At 44.2% G+C, this 23,272-nt stretch overlaps 1 protein-coding gene across 2 annotated transcripts in view; it reads left to right on the top strand.

Annotated features, from left to right (window-relative positions):
* Positions 1-23,272, top strand: part of LOC139050021 (uncharacterized) — a 42,555-nt gene that overhangs the window by 11,605 nt on the left and 7,678 nt on the right. For both annotated transcript variants that reach the window (XR_011508714.1, XM_070526118.1), the window contains exons 5-11: positions 4,680-4,806; positions 7,180-7,253; positions 8,827-8,980; positions 10,183-10,256; positions 16,564-16,699; positions 19,140-19,213; positions 22,160-22,286. Coding sequence is in view for 1 of the 2 variants with exons in the window: in XM_070526118.1 (XP_070382219.1) it covers positions 4,680-4,806; positions 7,180-7,253; positions 8,827-8,980; positions 10,183-10,256; positions 16,564-16,699; positions 19,140-19,213; positions 22,160-22,286 (766 nt within the window). In the remaining variant the exon portion in view is untranslated. The remainder of the gene's footprint in view (positions 1-4,679; positions 4,807-7,179; positions 7,254-8,826; positions 8,981-10,182; positions 10,257-16,563; positions 16,700-19,139; positions 19,214-22,159; positions 22,287-23,272) is intronic.

Raw genomic sequence — 23,272 nt, 5'->3', positions numbered from 1 at the left:
AAGTGGTGGTTGCGGTGGCTGCATTTCGATCGCGGCAAAATACAAAGACCTGTGTACAGTACAATGGGCGCACGTTGACGAGCCCCAGGTGACCAGATTATTCTTAAGGTTTCGGCCCATAATATCACAGAATTGCAGTTTAATGATGTTTTGGCACGAATGCAGAGTAAGGTGTGCACTTAGGGCTGTGTTTCAGATGGCTATACCGGAGGAGCAGAACGGTACTACACGGAAGAATCGCTCACGTTTAGCATGCTACAAGCAACCGACGTATCCTGATACGGCTGACTGAAAATTACGGCATATGATTTGGGGCTACCCAAGAAAATTTATATTGAAGCTCTAGGTTCTAACAAGCTGAGGAGCAACGAAATATGCAAATTTAAATTTTAATGAAAATGTTGCGAAATGGGATTCAAAATTTTGGGCAACCTAATTAAGCTCTGAGACCATGAAAATACCTAAACTAACCCAACTATAGGCTTCTGAAACTTGAACAACCTGTAACCCTATGCCCATAATAACAAGAACAGTATTCCGCGGCCTCTTATAAGTGTACCACTACCTCTAAATTGTAGTGATTTCGTATCAAGAAAGTCCACGACAGGAAGATACCTCTGCTTCCGAAACCTAATACGTGCTCTTTTTAGTAAGATGATTAGCACTGTTTGCTTACTTCAAGCATTTTTCGTTCTCCCAGTACCTGTGCAACCTCCTTCACTGATGTGATACTAGTGGTGATTTTAACGGTGCTACCCATACAAGTACAAATGTTCGAAAATGAATTCGCCCTAAATATTCCCGTATGCAACAACACTATAATTCAATAAAATTCAGAGATGCTCAAACTGAAATCTTTAGTACCGGAGGTTGGCAAGCCGCGTTTATTTAAATTTTCTTTATGGTAGGCGAAGACGCGATTAGCGTTCTTACTAGACTCTCCCCTCCCTTTCACGTTGTAAATGAACGTGTATTCAGTTTTGCGGTCTGCCCCTACATTGGCTTAATGCTAACTGCCCTATCATCGCAGGTCGTCATGAGGAAGCTTCCACCGTAATTATTGCTACTAAATCTAGCGCTTTCCTTTTCTTTAATTTCACTGTGATATTACAAAATTTTATCAAAGCTCAAGGTGGTTTTATCCGCCCCCTAACCCTAAACTCGACAGGGCTCAAGCGGTAGACTGGAGGCAGCTACAAACAAAGACCTTCCCCAACACCGTCCATCTCAGGATGATATATCCGGACATCTACTCAGACGATAACTGCAAACTATCCAGCAGGGCTCACGCATATCTTAGACACATTCTCTGGGAATGTGATGTTATATGCAAAGAAAAAACAGTTTCCCCAGATGAAGCTGCGGCGCGATGGACGGCCGCGTTGCGAAGCTCAAATCTCGAAATTTAACTATGGGCCATGCAGCAAGCCCGTGAGGCGGCGAGGAGACAGGATCTCCGGACTTCTTCGGGAGTGGCCTAGGCCCAGGCCACGAATTTGCCAGATTGTTAATAACGTTGTTACCACCACCACGCAATATCTGGGAAGTTAAGAAATATGTGTCCCTAGCTAGAACACTTGCATACCTAACTATAGTGTCCCCACTTTAACGAACATTTATGCTCTTTGTTGCACAGTTAGCTGTCATTTCCTCGCAAATTATCGCTTCTTCGTTGCTTTCCAAGCTAATATAAGCACTGTAACACGACTCTTACATATGCGCATACACTAATCTTTTAAATGCAAAGCATTTTTTGGTAAAACTTTGCTACTCTGACAGTGTCTGTCTATCTATCTCTCTGTCTGTCTGTCTGTCTGTCTCTGTCTGTCTAAAGGCCCTGAAGGTCTCATGATCGTTTCGTCAAGTAAAAATACGCATAGTATGAAAGAGTGTATGACGAACATGAATAATCGGTCGTGACATGAATATCATGGCATGCGTCTAACGTTAGTCATTACACAGCCGCCTAAGTCTTACTGCTCTCATGTTCGTTTCGTTAACATGGTAGGCACAAAAATTGGCATAATATTACTAGAACGTATCAGCAACATCAATGATAGGGCATAATTTGGATATCATGACACGAGTGTCATGTAGGTCATGAAGCAGGCTCCTACATCTTCGGACTCTAATGGTCATTTCGTTCACTTCGTATGTTCTATAATTGGCATGGTATGTTAAGACTGATCACGAGCGGAAATGATAGGTCATAATAGGAGATTCATGATTTGCATTTCATGTACGACATGAAACAGCCGCCTACGTCTTGGTATGTACCAAAATCGGTATAGCATAAAAGTGCCTGACGAACTTAAAAACTCGCTGTCCTTCCAATCTGTGAAGGATCACCAAGGAGACTGTGTATGTGGGTCTCTCAATGGCGAACTGAACCGCTGCAGCGGGTTGACCCGGCATTGCACTATCTTCGGGATCGGCCCACGTGTGGAGAGTCCTTAACACCTCCTTCAACTCCGCTGCGGGTCTCCGAGATTTTGTTTCCATGCGGACACGATCCTAGGGCAACTAGCGCTTAACAGCTCTCCTGTAATTGATTGGTCATGTCATGAGTGAAATTCGTGACATGGGTGTCATATAGGTCATCAAACATCTGTCTACATCTCAGTGCTCTAACAGTCGCTTCATCAACTTTGTAGGCTACGAGCACACTGCTTCGCATAACATCGACTCCCACAGGGCGTGGGATCTGCCAGATGTTAATGTTGTCGTACAGTCTATCGATTGCCTACACAGGGATGTATGGAATGAGAGCCGCTTCAAGCATGAAATACACGTAGCCCCGCAGGGGCGTTTGCATCAGCAGGCGTTTGGTGTGTTGCGACACCACGTACCCGAGCAACTAGGCTTGGCCCCTCCCGCCTTCTCCTTTCCTCTCTCCATCTTTTTCTACACGCACACATGCGCAAACACACCCACACACGCACACTATACATGCATCTCCAGTTCTTGGCAACCTTCTGGAGACGTTGAGCAAAACTCCAGAGCCGTTATCCAGGAAATCAGGACGAGAATGGGAAGTTAATGGGGCGAGAACAAAACGAGAACAAATGGGCATTGTTGGGAGATCAAAGCGAGATCATCCCAGGCACCAGTCAAAATTAAGAAAATGCAGTCTCCTGCCTTCAACTCCCTGTACAGGACCCCAACACATAGACTAGTTACTGCGCGAAGAAGTTGAAGATATTTTTCTTCCGATTCCAACCGTAGCGAGCAGAAAGGGTCCCAGGTGAAAGCGGTACACATGTCAGTCTCGAACCACTGGGCGCTATGGGAGGTCGCGCTTCTCGGCCACGACCTCGCCGATCAATTTTGGGGCGTCCGGCACGCCGAGGATACCACACGTGTGAAACGCCTCGGGCCGTCACCTAGATCGTGGTGGTTATAGCTCCACTCTGCGAAATTCGCCAAACGTCTTGAATAAAGTTTTCAATCACTCACTCCTATTTCTTACCCCTGTATGCAGAGATGCAACTTAAGTCGAAACACATGCTTGACTTGATTTAGATGACGCCTGGCATTACCGGCCCACAGACGCTCACTGCGTTTCCTTCAGCGCGTTCCCGATAGGCGTCACTCGGATCAAGTCAAGCATGTGCTTCGGCTTAAGTTGCATCTCTGTATACCGGGGTTACTCTTGCCTGCTTACAACATCACTCAAGCTGCAATTTCTTGTGCGCTCAAGTTTACTTGGTCAGTTCGGATAGCGACGTCGAAAACAGAAATACAGCACCCCATACAATTAACTCACTTTCGGCGCTGAGATATGGTTACCGGTGTTTTCAAAAGGAGAGGCCCGTGTGTTACGAGACGCGGATTTGGTGCCGCCTCCAAAAGATGGCGTGCCGCAGCGTGGCCAGGCCGGCAGCGTCGCGCGAGCCGCGCATGGTTATGAGGGCTAAAATGGCTGTGAGTAAACGTCGTAATTACTTCAACCAATCTTCCTTTCTGTAAGCCATTTCATACTTGCATATTCTCGAGATTGCAGTAGCATGGGCAATTTTTTTCGTAATGAGCTCATAAAAATGCATCGCTTGTAGGCTGTATTTCCTTAACTTCATCTAGAGGAGTCCTCAAATGTGATTCGGATACCGGCTTCTGATATGCAAGTACGTCGTTGACACCGCATGTATGAATCGTAGCAGGTAAAAAAATTCTGCAGAGGTTGCACAGGTTTCGAAGAAAAATTTTTAGTACCTGAAAAACATCCTCTCATTTTTTCTTTACCTTCCTCTACAACGGGCTATGTCTGCTGCTCGTAATAGATGAAAAAGAACAAGAACATTGTGAAGCATCTGATTCGCATATTATTTGATGATGCAGCAAATATATTGGGTCAAGGTTTGCGCGCTGAAGAAACGGAAATGTTCATTTTCGCTTCGAACAATATCTTGTTCTGCCCGAGGTATGTAATGGAGCGTAATAATCTTCCGAAGAGGCCAACATTGCAGAATCTTGCATGGTCGGCTCTCTTATGGCCACGCAGTCTTGCATGCATTCAATACCGAGTTTCATAAAGAAAATTGCACCGCATATGCAAGCACTGCAATAGGATTCCTCTGTCACTAAATGATTTTTGCTCGACGATAAAAAATGTCATTTCTTATGAATTGGCCTTGCAGTGCTGGGAATTAACACTTTTTATGTTCTTTGATAACATACAGGTGCCTATTCCAGTGGTAGCCCTAGTCACCTGCACCTGGGGCCCACAAGCAGCATCGATCCCGAAAAGCCCAGCACAAGCCGCGCTGGAATGGTGGAGGCATCAGCAAGTTTACATTACGGAGCCAGGTAAGGCGAAGTTAAGAAACGTTTCATTGCTAAACAACTCGGAGACTACAGGGAATGCTTACCGGAGTTCAACTGTGCCTGCCCCTTATAAATGTTCAAGGAGAGCGCTAGTTCTGATGTCTGAAACAGGAACTGCATCAGCAGTTTTCAGCATTGGGCAGGCGGAGCTGGTGTTAACATACTACCTTCTTGCAAGAGAGCGACCCGACACGGACACAGCAGAAAGCATAGGGTTTCCCACGGAATACTTGAGAGTACTCGGACACATCAATCGTTGAGCCATCATCGGTATGATAAGTACATAGATTTGTCTGATTATTCACACGTTGTTGCGGAGCCGTTTATTAAGCTTTTTCTGCCTTCATTATCGTAAATCTCAGAGCAATCTATGCACTTCGAAGTGAGAAAGGCGGTTCAAATACGTACAATCGGTGCTCATGAAAACGACTGAGCTTGTCGAGGTGGCCAAGTCGAAATGCCCCAAGCGTCTCAAGGCACTGGCTTGCCCGCAATAACTATATAAAGGCGTTTCACATTGCTTGTCGATACATGCGTCCATGGCGTAATAGTTTCAATATTGGATCCATGTGCTTAGAGGACCTGTGTTCGAATCCTGCCGTCGGACAATCTTAATATTTATTCATTACGCAGGACAATGTTGAAAATTACTAGTTTACAAAGTCACTATGCCGTTTGAAGCCTGAAGGGGGAAGTAGGCCAAACATATTCCACAATGTCTCGACAGTTTCAGGGTACCAATCAATGGTTTATGTTAGGTTCTGAGCTACTTGTTGCTTGCGTAGAGTATTACCTGGCTTCCCTTTTTTTAACGTCATTGTGTGCACATTGCGTCAGTTCTCTTACCGTATACAATGTGTGTTGTTGTGAACTCTCAAAAAAGGCACCTGAATTAAGAGGACCCTGAGATATACATAACTCAGTCTATACCCTCGGGCACGCATCCAAGTGTATTCGGTGTATTCATAAGAGCGCCTGCTTAGGCGACTGTTGGCACACCCATAATTTCGGAATATTGACTTTACCCGAAGACAAATCACAGTATAACAGAAGCTATGCAGGTTCCGACCATATTACCTAGAAGATACATTGGTGTTGCACTGTTTTGTTGCATGCATTGTAATGCGCAATGGGGTCACTTTGGGCATTGTTCTCGCAGAGCCAGTACAGTTTCAATGCGCGCCTGGCAAGCGAAGGAAAATGATGGTTAAAGTCTTTTCCAAAATTAGTGCGTTATTAGCTGCTTTTTCTTTATTGCTACATACGCAAAATTATTGCTCAATTAGGAGGGCATGTGATTTTACGTCCAAATATGTGAAACCACAGAGTGTCAGCAGGTCGCTCACGTTCGAGAACACAAATTTCCGTAAGCATTGCAACAGTTTGTCAGCGTATGCAATGTACTGTAGGGGAGAGAACTTTATCGAAAAATGTACTGCTGGTGAATGAAATCATTTTACGAGTGTTTCATTTGAAGAAATCTGTATCAAGGCAGCCATAAACATCTTTCAGGTTATGCAACGTTCTAGATAACGCCGTGGACCTCTATAATATCCCGACATTCCATAGGCATCACGACGTCCGACAGAAAACTCGCACACACATTGTCGCCATATGTCCTTCTAGGTAATGTTGCGAGAAAATTTGATATGGACTATCGAGGCCTGCTCGTAATAATCACCAAGACCCTTATGTCCTAAGTATGACGACACATGTGTAGCCCAGGCAGATTTCTGGAAGTCCCGAGAACATCTGCGAGTAGGAGGGTGAACAAGAGGCGGCGAAAAGAGAAATGCTTGTTAGACACTGGCTTCCCGCTCATGCATTGTTGTAGGTGGCCTGATCAGTGTTTTGAAAATCACTTGTAATAAGGAGTGGCGTGAAGGAACGTTCACTTTGGGACAAGCACCTGTAGCCTTCTTTGCAAGTTCTGCTCATAAAGGCATCGCTGTGATCGCCAGTATTTGTGGTCGTTAGCTAAGATATTAGGCGTGTTTTCACACAAATGTAACATTAAGTGTTCATTTATTGAGCAAGTCGGTATTCAAATATACAATGTCTGTAATACCACGATACTGACTTTGTTTATTGATCTTATACCTTGGTACAGATGTAATAGCTTGGCCCTTTGTCTTAACAAAAGGGTTTTTGCTCAAATCGATCTCGTAGCTGGCCGTATATTGTATCAGATCAATGTATGTGTGTAGCTTATGGTCGCAGGGCGCAAACGTTTCAAGGAGGGGACATGTGCTCATGAGTTGCATCAACTTGCCGAAATGTTAGCCTCGGAAACAACCTTTGTTACGCCACTGTTATTCACCTCAGGCCTTAGTGTTCGTTTGTTTTCTGTTCTAGAAATCCTCAGACCACGCGGGTTCACCAAAGCAACACGCAGTACCATACGACTGCACGCACATCCACCATCCAGGGTACGTGTGGGAAGGTTTTTAGACGGTCTACCACGCCTCGTCTTGCTGGCGATTGAGGAAGCTGATGTCTGATATCGCACACGATACACTTAAACAGCATCCTCACTTGCTCTCAGGTGCACGGTTCTGCGCATGTAAATCTGAGCAGGATATTCTAAATTGACTGTCGTTTCATGAAATGAGGTTCCCCTGGTGACAAGATTGAACAGACTATTCGCTACGTTGATCAAGATGCACGCACGTGTGCGATTCTGTTCTAATCACTAGGATAGTTTGTAGATTATACTTGAGCAATTCCTGATGCCCATTTACCAGACCTATGGTAGCTATATGTGCATTTATAATGTTTAGCGTTCCCAATTAAAGAGGCGGAATGCAACATGCGCTATAAGACGCCACCTGGCCATGTGAGATCGATTTGTCGCAACTACGAGACAGGTTACCCTGCTTTGCTGTTCAACATATCATGTCCCCGTCACGGCGAGTGAAATCAGTGGTAAGGCTCCTCAAGCCTTGCATTAGTAGCAGTGCTTGTTTTTGGAGCTCTTTAATAAAGTTCATAATCGCATGATGAGTTCAGCTCGGCTGCACATTTATAGTTGTTACCTTAGACTTGACAAAGAATCCTACAAAATAGTCGTAATAATTGGATGGAATGTAGAAATGCCAGACGCAGACGATGACAGCTGTGTATTATTGTATAACAATTTCGACAATTTCTTCTACAGATAAAAAAGGCTATAAAAACGTGAGTCTATGCTGGATCCGTCCTCGACATGACCACGTGTCCGAAGCTAAGCTCAATTTCTTGAAGGAATGAATTGTTGTGTACACGCGTACACAGTAAATGTATTGAAAAAGTATGCGGGTTTCTGAGAATGAAGGCTTTGCAGTTTACAAAAGAAATTTGGTTTTTTTAACAGCATGTCGTATGAGGACCAATCTTTCTTGGCCTGGCAGATGACAATTTTCTCTTTCATGAACCTTTCCTTGCATTTCGAGATAAACACATAGGCAAAACATGGAGAGTTTATGTTCAGGTTCGCCAAAGCCAAAGCCGTTGATCTTACAAAAAGCTTTCCCATTTAATGAGATAAACTAAATATAAGCAGTCAATACGAGTGCAGTAAATTACTATATAACCACGTGGTTTTCTTGTGGTTGTTTTTTTTTTGAATACCAGCAGAAAACTAGTATGTAGCCATTGGTCTCTACATGCGCGTTCAATCTTATTGTGTGATAAGCCAAAGCGATGGTTAACACCTAGTAGCCTATCGCAGAGATAATGCATGATCCAAACACCAGAAGCAAGCAAACCAAAATCAGGCTTTGTAAGAACAGCCATGCTCTCGTCTAGGCATCAAAGGCCAAGGAAAAAAACAATAACTCTAAATGCGCATACTTGACTTTTTCGTAGTGCCACGTTGGGCCTTCCAGCTTTTGTTGCTTGCATTTAGAGAAGCATTGCAGACGGAAGCACTGCTGTTAGGATTTATTAGCATCAAGACTCCTGCGAAAACTTATTGGCCCCCTCGCGTGTTTAGCAGGGATTGTGACAGTGTGGATCCAACAGCTCCGATTTCAGGGTATGCACACAACAGAGAAACCGGAAGCACCAGTTTCACACATCCAGTCTACAGCAGCAGCGGGGGTGGCCAGTATGCAGTGGCCAGTACAGGCCATGCGGGCACGGAGGAAGCATCGGGCATTCTGGGAAATGATGCTAGGTGAGCCAAACTTCTGTAGGAATTCCTTTCAATAGAGTAACTAATTTAGACGTCATGATTTATTTATTTAACTTAATCTAATTAATTCAAAATTAATTAATTTACGCGTAATGGAATGCCGTATATCGCACAGTTATGCTTGAATCGACGAACTTGTGCGATGGATTGAAGTTCTGATGCCTGTCGCTCCAATTATCAGCTCTTCTTTTCACAGTATGGTGCTGGCTTTAACAGGAGGCTTTATCTGGGAATCTGCTACCTAGGGCGTAAATACGAGAGAATGAATCGTCTTGCTCCGCAACCACCGCAACAACATTTGTAAACCTTGTGTCGTATTATAAAATATCATAATATTAAAATCAAAGTAATTTCATTTTCGATTTGTTAAGAAAATTGAAACTCGAGTGTGAAAATTACAACTTAATTATAAGCCTTAAAAATTTAATGATGATTTAAACTGCCCTAATATCACATCTAAAGTGCCCAAAAATGATGTAATACGCAGCACTCAAAAATAAACTATTTTATGAGCAGATACATTGGAAATGCTCGCATAAATGCCAGCTATTTTAGGCGTCTATTTTAGGATTGGTGATTTCAGAATTTTTTCAAGTTGGAAACCAAAACCAAAATGTTGATTCAGGCAATTCTTGGAATTTAATTTAATGTATTTATTTAATGCAATATATTTCACCGGACTTCACACGGAAGGTAGTAAAGAACATTTTTCCTTTGCCTTGACGCTTTCTCATTATTCATTTGCCCACGAAGTTCTAACCATATAAGGACATAAGCCAGTCTAGAGGCTGGCAAAGCTGACATGATTTACAGCGTAGACCAGGAGAGTTGAGCAGGACCATAAAATTCCATTAGCCATGTGAACAATAGCAATAAATATAGGTATAGAAATAGCCCATTACCCACACAATAGCAAACAATGTTCACCTAAAGCTTAGCGCAGATATTTCAAAAGAGCGAGAGACCGTAAAGCATACATGCACAGGGCGCGCGTGAATCTGCCCCCGAGCAACGCACCTGTGTGCCTTAAGGATTCTGCAAGCAAACGTCTCCCGTTAAAAGGGCACTGGTCCTCATGAGTACCACCCTTTTGTCGAAACGTTGGCTTTCGCTAAAATCTTCAGCTACCTTTGTTTACCCTCGCAGGACGCACTGTTCATGTGCGTATCTTTCTTGCATTTTAGAATTCCTGACGTCACCGGCGCTGAGCCATGGAGTACGCAGTACTACGCGGCTTGTGGCACAACTACAGTCTCCGGTAGGTGTGGGAAGACTTTCGGCCGCTGGTATACAGCGCCTCACCTTGCACGTGACTCAGCAATCTGCCGGCAGTCGTATACGACATATTTCTAGAGCATCACCGCTGGTTCACGGGTGCGCGGTTCTGCACCTGGCAATCTGTGCTCTACATTCTGCATAGTTTCTAATACAAGAAATGTAACTGTTGCCTCGTGAACTTAGGCTCACGGTTGAGAAGATCTGATGGGTGAATCGCTGCGGCGATAACGCTACTCGCGCCTGTACGGTACTGTACTCCTGCTGAGGACAATACTAGTAAACCAGTCATTAAGAAAGTGAGCAGGGATTCCCAGTTTGCTATCGTATCGACGTCACTAAAAAACCGCAGCAAGGCTCCTTCAGCTTTGCCATTACAAGAAACTTTTTTTTTCTAGGGGCTGCTTATTGCTGATTGAACTGTTTAACTGCATGATAAATTAAACTGTGCTGCGCTTCTTGTCCTTACCTAGTATTTCTAAGCAGTGCTACTATATAGTCTCAAATATTACCGAAAGTGGACGCGGAGGAGCCCGAGGCAATCTTCTTTCCTCCTCGTCCTATGTTCCTTTATATGCTTTGTTACTTTATTCGAACAAATGAATCAATGAACGAACTTGCATGCTCTCAAGCACTCTGAAATTTGTCTTCCGGGTCCTTAACAACATTGGAGTGCTGCAACGCTAGAAATCCATGAAGAGCGCTTTGTACAGTTGAAGCACGGAACACATCGACGGTCTCCGTATTTTCCTTCCATTGTTTTTTAAATGGTGACATTGGTTGCATGGTGGTGTCCAGAAGAGGTCACGGTCAACGATGATTTCAAAACATTGATGGGTTCTCTTGTGCATGATAGGCTGGCCATTAGTAGCCACCGGGTATACGGCCATTCATTTTCGCATTAAGGTGACTAATGCGCATTTTGCTGTTAAGATGCCGAGGCGCTGTATGTTAACATAAGCATACGTCAGTGTTGCAGCCTTTTGTAATCTTTCGTGAACCTACGGAGAAGCCACTCCTGAAGCCCAGATGCAAAGGTCATCTGCATAAATTGATAGTCTGACCGAGTATGGCAGGGATTCCGCTAGCCAAATCAGGGCTATGTTGAACAATACGTGGTGTAGTGATCGGTAATTTCACCATCCTCGGTGAATCCAAATAAAAAGCTCATTCGGGTCAGGTTGCTCCCAATTCAGCGAATAGCGTGACCTCCGATTTGAACGGACACGAGCGCGTCAACAATGGCTTCACGTGAAACGTTACCATGAGCGCCAGTCACGCCTTACGATAGCACTAAGGAGAGGCGTTTGGGTGTATGCTATAGTTGAATACGCAAAATCAATGACGTTGTCGACCCACGAAAGGCCACGTCAAAAGCCGCTCATCGCGTCTGCATAAACATTGCAATGATCAAAAAACAACTTGAGGCACGTGGAGATCATCCTGTCAATAAACTTGCCAACAAAGCTGGCGAGAGCAAGAAGCAGATATGATTTCAGTACGAGGGGGCTCTTTCCGTCACTCCAAGAAACGTTGGGATGACACAGCAGGACCTCTCGCTCTTCATGTTCAAGAAGGCGTACAGCAGCGTGCGCTATAATATCTAGTCAGGGGCGAAGAGGAACGCATGCAAATGGCTAGAGCAGCCTTCTATTCTTCCATGTAGAAAGGTTCGTCCGTTGCCGAAGCTTGCGTGAAGGGAACTTCGTGCGATTAAAGATCCGTTCGTGACACTGTGTCACCTGCAATTCTCTCACGAAGTTCTTCTCCCACATTGACTTCTCGACAGCCTTGTTGGAGAGCCTGTGCTTTAAAGTGGTTGCGTTGCCGAGCAGAAACACGTACGCCCCGGCGATTAAGCCTTACGCGAGACAGTGCTTTGTGGGGGTCCAAGAAGTTACAGAATTAGTTTCATTGTTCGTTGTATATTTGGTCCATGTGGCAATGTATCTTCTCCTTCCAACTGGCCTCCCTCAGGTATAAAATCGACTTGGTGCGTCTATATCTGTTCTCAGCGTGTCAACGTACTGCACGAAACCTACGCTCGAAATAAGATCTAACGAATATATTACGGCGCCGAAAGGAAAATAAACTTAGGAGGGAGAGCAAGAAGCGACAGGTTGAGCGCTCAGAGTCGTGATAGCGGTCCCGAATAGTTTCTTACTCTCCCTACAAAGTATTTATGTTCATTTTGCCGCAGCAATGTATTGATTAGATCTAAACCAACTCGTCCAGGAACAAGTTCTGCTGGAAATAAGGTACCGCGGGACCAAAGTAAGATATAGCCAGCTTCTGTACGACGACCCTCTCAAGAATGTTGGGCTGCCGTCGTTCAAGAGGCAGAAGTCATGGCCCGAAGCAAAAGGTACAAGAGTCCTGGCTCCTAAATTCTTAGAGAGAAAGAGAGAGAGAGAGAGAAAGCAAGGATAGGAATGGCACGCAGGTCAACCAGACAAGCTTCCGGTTCGCTACCCTACACTCAGTCTAATGAAGAAAGGGGAAGGAAAAGACTAAACGAGGAGCAAAAATGCCCTTTCATAGAAATCTGCGTAGCTCTTGAAGCAATCGAAATTTACGGGCACCTCTAAGAAATTGACTTCATGTTCAAGCAATCGACGAATCGCCTCCAGATGGTCTCTCCATTCATTGAAGTGCACAGCAGCAGAAACTTGCATTTTTCGTGAATTTTTCTTTCGTAACGTGCTGAAAGCGTGCTTCAGTGACCCATCCTGCTCTTTTAGTTCAACTAATAAAGAGGTGCAATAAACCGTACACGTGTGGTGTATAAGCAGCACAGGCGATGCAATAAACTCTGCCATATTCGCTTAAGCGCACTCTTCAATTTTAATGTGTAAGGATTCCCTGTTGAGTACCCCAGCAATATCGGTAATTAACACGAAAACTATTTTGCCTCAAAATACATACATCATTGGAGAAGTTAGCACATCCTACTTTTAACATTGGGTAAATGTACATGATTGGTCGCTTTAGAATAGATAAAGAAGCAATGGAAAATGACAAAGAAAAGGAAACCCGTTATTCGCGTCCCCTGGAAAGCTTACTTTTGTGCATTAGGGAAGCTCATGCAGAGAAGCCTGCTTTGTGGTGCGGAGTTTGAATAATCATAGAAAGGCTGGTCGGGAAATGCGGTAATAGTGTAATTGTAGATGATTGGCAGCCTAAAATATTTTCCTCCTCTGAAATTTATCTACGTCACGCCTTAAAGAATAACTGGCTTGTAAGGCCTGTATCTCACAAATGCCAAGGATGTCTTCACATTTCATCCCACAAAGATGAGCGAAATGACGGAATTCTCGTTTCTGAAATGCAACGCTTAAACAAAGTAAGACTTCAGACCGCGTACAGTGAGGCTAACCAGTACACTGCTGCGGCCAAAGCAAAAGGTTAGTTGTCGCTGGTTTCCTCCAACATCGAATCTCGATGTGCCCCCTCTACAGACATGTATCCATCCACGTAACCAAGCAAGTATTGGCTATTTCCGAAATGTGGCTTCCTGAACCAGTTCCAATCCGAGAGTTTCACTGAGTAGCATGATGCGGTCTATGCAGGACACACATGATAAAGAACACAAAATGCTGCCTAAATTGAGCAGCATTTGAGCAAATGAGCAAGTATTTTTAGACATCGGAAAAGCGATTGGTAGGTAGACATGCATTAGGTACGAGAAGCAAGTAAACAAAAGCGAACTAACAGCAGATCCAAAGAACGGCTACCCATTACGAAACAATAGTCTGAATTTCTGCAGCATTTAGTAAATTCCATATTTCATGAAAGTGCGTGTTCACCCGCCGTGGTTGCTCAGTGGCTATGGTGTTGGGCTGCTGAGCACGAGGTCGCGGGATCGAATCCCGGCTACGGCGGCCGCATTTCGATGGGGGCGAAATGCGAAAACACCCGTGTGCTTAGATTTAGGTGCACGTTAAAGAACCCCAGGTGGTCAAAATTTCCGGAGTCCTCCACTACGGCGTGCCTCATAATCAGAAAGTGGTTTTGGCACGTAAAACCCCAAATATTATTAATATTTTTATGAAAGTGCGTGCAACAAAATTTTTTCGGGCTCGCGATGCAGGCAGCACGGCATTTTTTTTTAGAAGATAGCCGTTCCATGTAGCGAGTGTGAAAGAAGTTCACGACAGTGACGCCATCCTGGAAAGAACTCCAAATGGGCCGCAGGGTCCCGGACCTGGCATTTGTTCTCCATTCGCATCTTATGACATGCCTGAACAAAGAATCGCTGCATCCACGTGTGAGGCATCCAGTAGAAGTGATACAACACCAATGAAAGCCACGTAGGCTTCACGGCTATAGCCGAGCGCGAAGCACATTCCAATATTTCCACACACACACACAAAAAAATGCACTCAAGCTGTCGATGCTCACCACGTGTTCACAGAATCAAGACTAAAAAAAAAAACACGCCCGCTGTCCACGCAAGAAGGGTGGAAGATCTCGTCAATACCAACATCGAGAAAGCTCCACCTCCCTTCCCTCGACCGCAGAAGCTGCCCTACAGACCGGTGACAAACTGCGTCCGCATTAAGAGATAGAGTTCTGGAAATGAAACTGTTTCCATTATATATGTATGTATGTATATGTATATGTATGTATGTATGTATATATATATATGTATGTATATGTATGTATGTATGTATATATATATATATGTATGTATATGTATATATATATGTATGTATATGTAGATGTATGTATATGTATGTATATGTAGATGTATGTATATGTATATATATATGTATGTATATGTAGATGTATGTATATGTATATATATATATATGTATGTATATGCAGATGTATGTATATGTATATATATATATGGACCGTGTATGGACCGTAGCCGTAGCACTTCACTTTGAGAAAAAGTTTAACATTGCGGTTTATTTTGCATACGCTAAAGAGGATGAAGGCAACAGTTTGCGCGCTCGCAAGAAATTCCTTAGATTACTTTGACATTGTCATTCCAATGCTTTGTCACTTTATATTACTTGCTTTCGCTTAACTCGTTTTTTTTCTCTTGTGTGCTTTTTTGGTCGCCTATGCACCGCCACTGTTTCTGCGTGGTTAAAGGCCTGCTAAAGGAAAGGCATACAGGAATTCACAGCCCAAACAAAACTATGTTTGGTCAAGTCACCAGATTTGAACTGATTCGTTTAAGTGCAACAGACCTCGGCAAATTTAGTGCAATGGTTACCGGGAACTTCTCATATACTTGGACAGAAGCGAGAGAGCTAAACTTTAGTTTTCTGCGCTACTAAGGAGCTTTACTATAACGTGAACGCGGCCATTACGGTTAAGGCAAGTTAGGTTTGTGCAGAAGCTAGCTTACGAAATTTCGCATATTTTCCATCGCCACTGTAGTAAAGCCTGAAATATGCTTATTGCGGCAAATGTAGAGCCAAGATTGGACTCCGGTTACAGATATACCAAAATTTCAAAGACGCATTAGCTTCGCCTTGAAGAGTGAAACTTGATACCATTCAAATATACCTGGCTGCTTCTAACGCTTCTCGGTAACTGCAATTTATTTAACCGTAATGTTTACTGGAAAACGCTGCCTGCAATAGCTATGCACGAATGCGAGCTTTCTGGAAGAGACCCCGCTTATTACGTGGGCCGTGGATTCTCGGCGGTGAGTACGCCACTGCCGTAGTACAAGAGTGGTCGAAACGCAGGGAAATTGCTTTGTGCTTGGGTTTCCGCGTAAAAGAATGTTTTCTCGTTCATTCAAATTACAATCTGGTGCTATCATATCTGTTGGTTGCGTGTAAGTCATACTTTACTGTGTTTCTGACGCATTTTGCTTAAATTCATCTAGTTCAGTAACGCACTCGCGCTACATGGAAGGCCTGCGTATTGTATGTCTGATTTGGAATGATTTTTTGCTCACAACACGGTGAACGCCGGCCGCAGACACCGAATTATCTGCTACACGAGGCCCGCAGTGCTATCGCGTTAAAAATGCATACTCTCATCTTCAGCATGGAACAGTGTTGTGTTCTATTCTGCCGTACTGAATACAGCACATATTTTGGGGTAAATTCTACATTGCATAAATTCCGCCACGCACGTCTTTTTCGTCATATGTATTGAAGGCATATTTCCAGAAAGAGCACCGCATACGGAAGCACTCAAATCAGGTTACCCTATCACTAAACCTATACTAAATCTGCGCGTTTTTATTTCAGCACGACATGTTGACGCTCGTTGAATGACCCTTGAACAGAGACGAGCTAACGCCTCTGTTATTCTCTCAGGCCATACGCATGTCTCTGAAAGAGGAATGACCAGTTCCCTACATATGGTGTCCAGCAGCAGCGTCAATCACGCACAGCCCAGTGGAAGCCGCGCTGGAATTGAGGAGGCATCGGCCGTTCCGCAAAACTTCGCTAGGTGAGCCAACGTTTGGGAAAATTTCTTTGCCCAAAGCAAATCACAGACGGTGCGTAATGCTCCCCGTGGTACAACTATGCCGTCACTATGACACTATCGCTATGGAGGAGAGCTCTGATATATGAAACGCGCACGAACTCAGCCCTTATTCAAAACACACGGCATGGTGGATGTGGTGCTAACATGCTTGTCGTGCTCAGCGCTCTTGCAAGTTTGTCAAATGCGTACGTACTACGCCATATTCGTTTCTAAAGATAGAAAACAGAAAGGCGTCCGTCTAAATACATAATTAAATTAAATTATGGGGTTCTTCGTGCCGAAACTTCTTTCTGATTATGAGGCAGGACCTAATGGAGGACTCCTGAAATCTCGATCGTCAGGGGTTCTTCAACGTGCACCTAAATCTAATGACGCGGGTGTTTTCGCATATCGCCCCCATCTAAATGCGGCCGCCGTCACCGGGATTCGACCCGCGACCTTGTGGTCAGCAGCCTAACACCATAGCCACTGAGCAACCACGGCGGGTGTCTAACGCTATCGAGCAATGCAGTGACAGGCCATATTGCTGCAGTGACGTTCATTTCAGAGTGCAGCGATAAATGTTAGGCTTTCGATGATTTCCATTACACCCCACAGGCTCAAGTATTGTCCCGGTTTATGACTTTCGCTTACCAAGGTAACCTATGAGTTTGGAGGCATGACGACTGCATGACGCTTACGCGATGATGATGGAATAAAAAGGAATGATAGTATGAGGTTGTCGGATCGAATCCCGGCCACGGCGGCCCCATTTCGATGGGGGCGAAATGCAAAAAATCCCGTGTAGTCAGATTCAAGTGCACGTTAAAGAGCCCCAGGTGGTCAAAATTTCAGGAGTCCCCCACTACGGCGTACCTTAGAATGAGATCGTGGTTTTGGCAAGTAAAACTTCATAACTTAATTTTAATTTTAAGGAATGATATTGATGTAATGGTAAAGTCGTACAATGGGGAGGAGGGGCCGACGACATGGCGAGAATGACATCCGCATTCTTAAGTCATGATCATGGTATAACAAGGACGACATGACCATGACGGTAAAACAACCTCATGAGAAAGCGATAATGACGATGGCCGCACCGCCAAGGCGACATGACTATACCGTATGACAACGAATGCATGAAAGCGTCTGTGTGACGACGACACAATGACAGCGATGGCATGACAACGACGGCATAATGCCGACACGATGGCGACAGCATAACTGCGGCCTAATAACGAACAAAAAAATGACGTCGATACATTAACGAGGGTGGTGCGACTGCATGATGACAATGGGATTTCGACACTGAAGTGACGACTGCGGCGGCTGCTGTGAATCACGCTGCCTGGCGTGATATACCGATTAGCGAGGCTTTAACAGGAAGCTTTATCCGGGGATCTGCTACCTAGGTCATAAATGCGAGAGAAGCCATCTTACTCTGCAATCACCGCAACAACATTCCTAAACCTTGTGGCATTTTTTAAATCGCATAATATTGAAATTAAAGGAATTCCATTTACGATTTTTTAAGAAAAACCTAAGCACTAGCATGAAAATTACAAATAATTGAGCTTTAAAAAAATGTCATGATTTTCTAAACTGCGCATTATCTCACATCTAACGTGCCCAATATTGATACATTATACAGCATACTAAAATAAACTATTTTATGGGTAGATACTCTGGAAATCCTCATATAAATGATTATTTTACGCGTATATTTTAGGATTGGTGTTTTCACATTTTTTTCAAGCTGAAAACCAAAACAAAATTTTGACTCATACAATTATTAGAATTTACCCGTGTCAATCAAATGCAATAAATTTCCACTGAATTCATGCGGAACATAAGGAGCTTACTTCCTTAGCCTTCGCGGGTTCTCTTAAGACGCCACTACTGTTGTTGTGGCCAGTTCTTCACTTTCCCAACATACTATTCATTGCATTTATTTATTCATTTTATTTATATTTTAATAATTTTCCCATAATGTTCTTATTAAGGACATAATCCAGTCTAAATACCGACAAGATGGAATGACGGGACAAGACCTACAATATAAACCACATGCGGCGCACCATAATATTGCATTAGCAATGTGAACAACAATAAACATACGTGTACAAATAATGGCACATTACCCACACAACAGCGAAATAAGTTCACCTGGTGATTAGCGCAGATATTTGAAAAGAGCAACAGGCAGTAAGTTATACATACACTGGGTGCTCGTGTGTCTACTCTGAGCAATATGTCAAAGCACCTGAAAGATTCTGCAAGCAAACGTCTTTCTTTGAAAGCGGACAAATCCTAATGAGTTTCACCCACTTGTCGAAACGTTGGCCTCAGCTACAATGTTCAGCCGCCTTTGTTTCCCACCGCAGGCCGCCGTCTTCATGTGCATATCTTTCTTGCATTTTAGAATTCCTGACGCCACCGGCGCTGAGCCATGGAGTACGCAACACTACCAGGCTAGTGGCACAACTACAGTCTACGGTACGTGTGAATTTGGGCTCTACGTTTTGCACAGTTTCATATACAAGAAATGTAGCTGCTGTCTCATCAATTTCGACTCACGGCTGAGATGATCTGACGGTTAATCGCGGTGGTGATAACGCTACTTGCGAGCAGAACAGTCCTGTGCTCCTGCTGAGGACAGTTCGCGGATTATCCGTGAGCAATCCCTGACGTAGAATTAGGAGGGGTACGAAACCAATACGCGCCAGAAGACGACACACAGGGAAACACAGAGTGCTGTGTGTGTCCCTGTGTGTCTTCTTTTGTCCCTTGTTCTAATCGCGCTACCGTACACCCCTTGAAGATGCAGCACCAACAAGCCCACATTGCCACCCTGAATATGTGCGGTCAGGTAGAGGATGGTGCAAAGAGAGGCACAATGCCACACGCGCCAGGAGACATTTTCTGGCTATGCGAGGGGTGTTAGTCACGGGTGCGTAGAAGGCATTCCCAGTTTGCTATCGTGTCGACGTCCCTAAAAAAACAGCCCCAAGGCTCCAACAGGTTTGCCCTTTGAAGCAACGTTTTTTTTTGTTTTTTTTTGGGGGGGGGGCTGGTTATTGTTGATTGAAGTGTTTCACTGCACGATGACTTCAACTGCGCTTCGCGTGTTTTTACCTGGTACTCCTTAGCAGTGCTAGATTATAGTCTCAAACATTAACGCGACAACCTTAAGGGCCAAGCGTCGCAGAAAATCCGCTGTCGGCGTCGGCGGAGCTGGCCGTGAGCGTACATTTTCGTATACATATGAGTACCTTTGTGTTCCAACAAAACTGTTTGTTGGCCTCGTTGGCGCTTGCTAAACGACGCGTTTTTTGCCATAAGTTAAAACACACAAAAGTAAGACACACAGATAGACATAGACGCATAGTTTCAAGCACATGCCATCCGTCCTGCTTTCCATGTGTCTTATTTCTGTGTTTAAATTGGGGCAAAGACATGTATTTTACCATAAAGTTACCTGTTTATTTAACGCGTTGCTATATTGCATGCGGTAAATGCAGGTTATATTGCCGCACCATTCTATCATTAAAGATGCGCATACCTTGTCTTAAATTCTTTAAAAAGTTGTTCGCCGGAAATTTGAGAATGGCAGCCTGAAACAAATGGCACGCAAAAAGCACCTATAACTCATGCTTTCATTGTTAAATCTCCGAAGACTCAACTATTAACAGTGCGAAACAATAACGCCAACCTGATAATTAGGTTTCGATCTTTTAGGCGCGGATGGTTGTGAGTAAGCGTCATAATTAATTCGACGATGCTTCTTTTCTGGTACCCAATCCATATTAGCATCTACTCTAGATTCAAGGAGAATCAGCATTTTGTGCTTTCCGTGATTGGCTCCCAAGCATGCATTGCTTCACGCCTGTGTTTCCTTAACAACTTCACCTACAGCAGTGCTCAAGTGGGACTCGGATAACCCCTTCATGAAATGCGACTACGTCGTTTTCTGACGAATGTACAGGGTCCATTACGAAAGTAATGCGCATTTCTTAGGAAAATTGGATTTATTAACCGGACCTATACAAATGGTTAAAGTTATTCAAAAGATTTCCCCCTGCATCAATACACTTGCAGTGACGTGTCCGCCACTCCTTGAAGGCACCCTGGAAGTCCTCGACGGCAATGTTTCTCAGGAACGCTGCAACATGCTTTTGTATGTTTTCCACGGTCTCCCAATGCTTTCCCTTCAGCGCTCACTTCATTTGGCGAAACAAAAAAACAAATGGTGGACATAAAGAAGTCGGGAGTGTAAGGGGACGGGAACCGCGGGGCTGCTGCTCCGGGCCAGGAAGTTAGTAACGATGAAGGACGTGTGGCTGGGGACATTGTCATGGTGTAGCTTGCTCGTGTATTTGATGTCAGCCCTCCCACGCGCGACGGGGTGCTTCAATCTCTTCAGCGCCTCCAGGTGAAAGGCTGAGTTTAGTTTTTACCTGCGGTACAAACTTGAAATGGACGATTCCTCGGGCGTCAAAGAACACAAAGAGCATCGTTTCGATGTGAGACTTGCTCATACGCGCTTTCTTGGGGTGGGTGGATGATTTTTTCTGCCATGCGCTGCTCTGGCTTTTTGATTCTGGATCGTACTGGAATATTCATTATTTGTCTCTGGCTACGACAGAGTTAAGAAAGTCCGGCTAATTTTGAATCCAATCAAACCATTCTTGACAGCTCAAACTCGAAGTTCTGTCTGATCTTTTAACTACACCTTCGGCACAAGCTTTGTGCAGACATCGCGCGTTTGCAGATCCTCGGTCTATATCCCATATACCGAAAATGTTCGTTGGCAGGGCGGTATCCTCGCCCCATTTCCCGATCGCTTTTGCAGCACTGCCATGGATAGACGCGTCATGATATTATTACGCGCATTACATTCATAATGGATCCTGCATGTATCATAGCAGGTCGACAATTTCTGGGCAAGCGTTGAAGAATTTATAAAATCTCGCCTGAAACGTATCACCTCACTTTTGCTTTGTCCTCATCCAGACGGTCTATGTCTGATTCTCGTGATAGATAAACAAATAGCGGGAACTGCTTGAAGCATCTAATGCGCCTACTACTGGATGATGCAGGAAATATATTGTCAAGTGTTGCGCGCTCAAAAAAGCAACATGTTCATTTTCGTTTGGAACACAACGTTCTCTCTGCGGTTTGAAGTGGAGCGTAATAACCTTCCGAAGAAGCCAACATTGCACAATCTTTAGAGTGCTCAGCTCCCTCATCATCTCGGAGTTCTTTCATGAATTCAAGAAAGTTTCACACAGAAAAAAGCGCCGCATGCGCAAGCACTGAAATAGGGTTCCACGACCACTAAAAGCTTCTTGCCACGACCATAAAAATTAATTGTTCCATTCTTATGAATTGTCCTTTAACAGCTGCGAATAAGCACCTGTTATGTACTTTCATGCCACACAGATGTCTCGTGCAGTCATAGCACTACTTGCCTCAACATGGGGTCCACCACCAGTATCGATCACACACTGCCCAGCACAAGCTGCGCTGGCATGACGGAAGCTACAGCAAGTTTACAATACGACGCCAGGTAAGCTCACATTAGGAAAGCTTTCATTGCAAAACAATTCGCACATTACAGGGAATGCTTGCAGTGGTGCAACTATGCCTGGACCTTCCGGATATTCAAGAGGAGGGGCAGCTTTGGTGTCTTTGTGCATTTGGCAGGCGGTACTGGCGTTTACTCATGGTTGCCACACAGCGACTCGATACAGTGGAAAAAGCATAATGTTTCCTGCAATACACTTGATAGTACTCGCGCGCTGTAATCGTAAGCCAATATGGGAATAATGAAAGGACATAAATTTGTCTGATCATTCAGACGTTGTTGCTGATTCGTTGATTACGCTTTGTTTGCCTCCATTGTCTGCCTCTACTGTCAGAGGAATATAAACACTTGGAAGTGCGGAAAGCGCAGCGAGGACGTACAATTGCTGCTATTGGCAACGACTGAGCTGGCCGAGGTGGCCAAAGCGTTTTCCAATGAAGTCATGTACCTTTATGGAAACATTCAGAAACTCTACTGTCAAATCTGCAACCTTAATTAAGCAATAAAGACAATGCAACGATCCTCTACGATGCACCCAACTGCAAACAATTTGTGTTGCAAAACACTCTTAAATGTATTATAGTTGGAACAGATCCTTTAGAAATCCTTCCAGATATATATTTCAAGCGGTTGGGCAATAAGCGAGTCATTATTGGAAAATACATTGTCTATTATTCTACGAGCCTTACATTCGGTAGTTGTTCTAATATCATAGCTGAGATGTAATAGCCTCATCTTTCGGAGCAAACTACGTCTTTTTTTCGCAGTATATTGCCTACGAGCAACATGGCTGTGTGCCTAAAGCATTATGGAGGGAAACGTTCCCACAAAGGGACTCTCCCTCGTGAATTGTGTCCCCATGATGAAACTTGTGCTTCAGCGACAATATTTCATTTACCAATGTTAACCACCTCGGTCCTTTGTGTTCACATGAATATTTGTCTCCTGCTATAGAATTCCTTAAAGCA

Source organism: Dermacentor albipictus, chromosome 9 (genome assembly GCF_038994185.2).
Source record: "Dermacentor albipictus isolate Rhodes 1998 colony chromosome 9, USDA_Dalb.pri_finalv2, whole genome shotgun sequence".
Taxonomy (NCBI): Eukaryota; Metazoa; Arthropoda; class Arachnida; order Ixodida; family Ixodidae; genus Dermacentor; species Dermacentor albipictus.
This window is presented reverse-complemented; position numbering and strand designations above follow the sequence as displayed.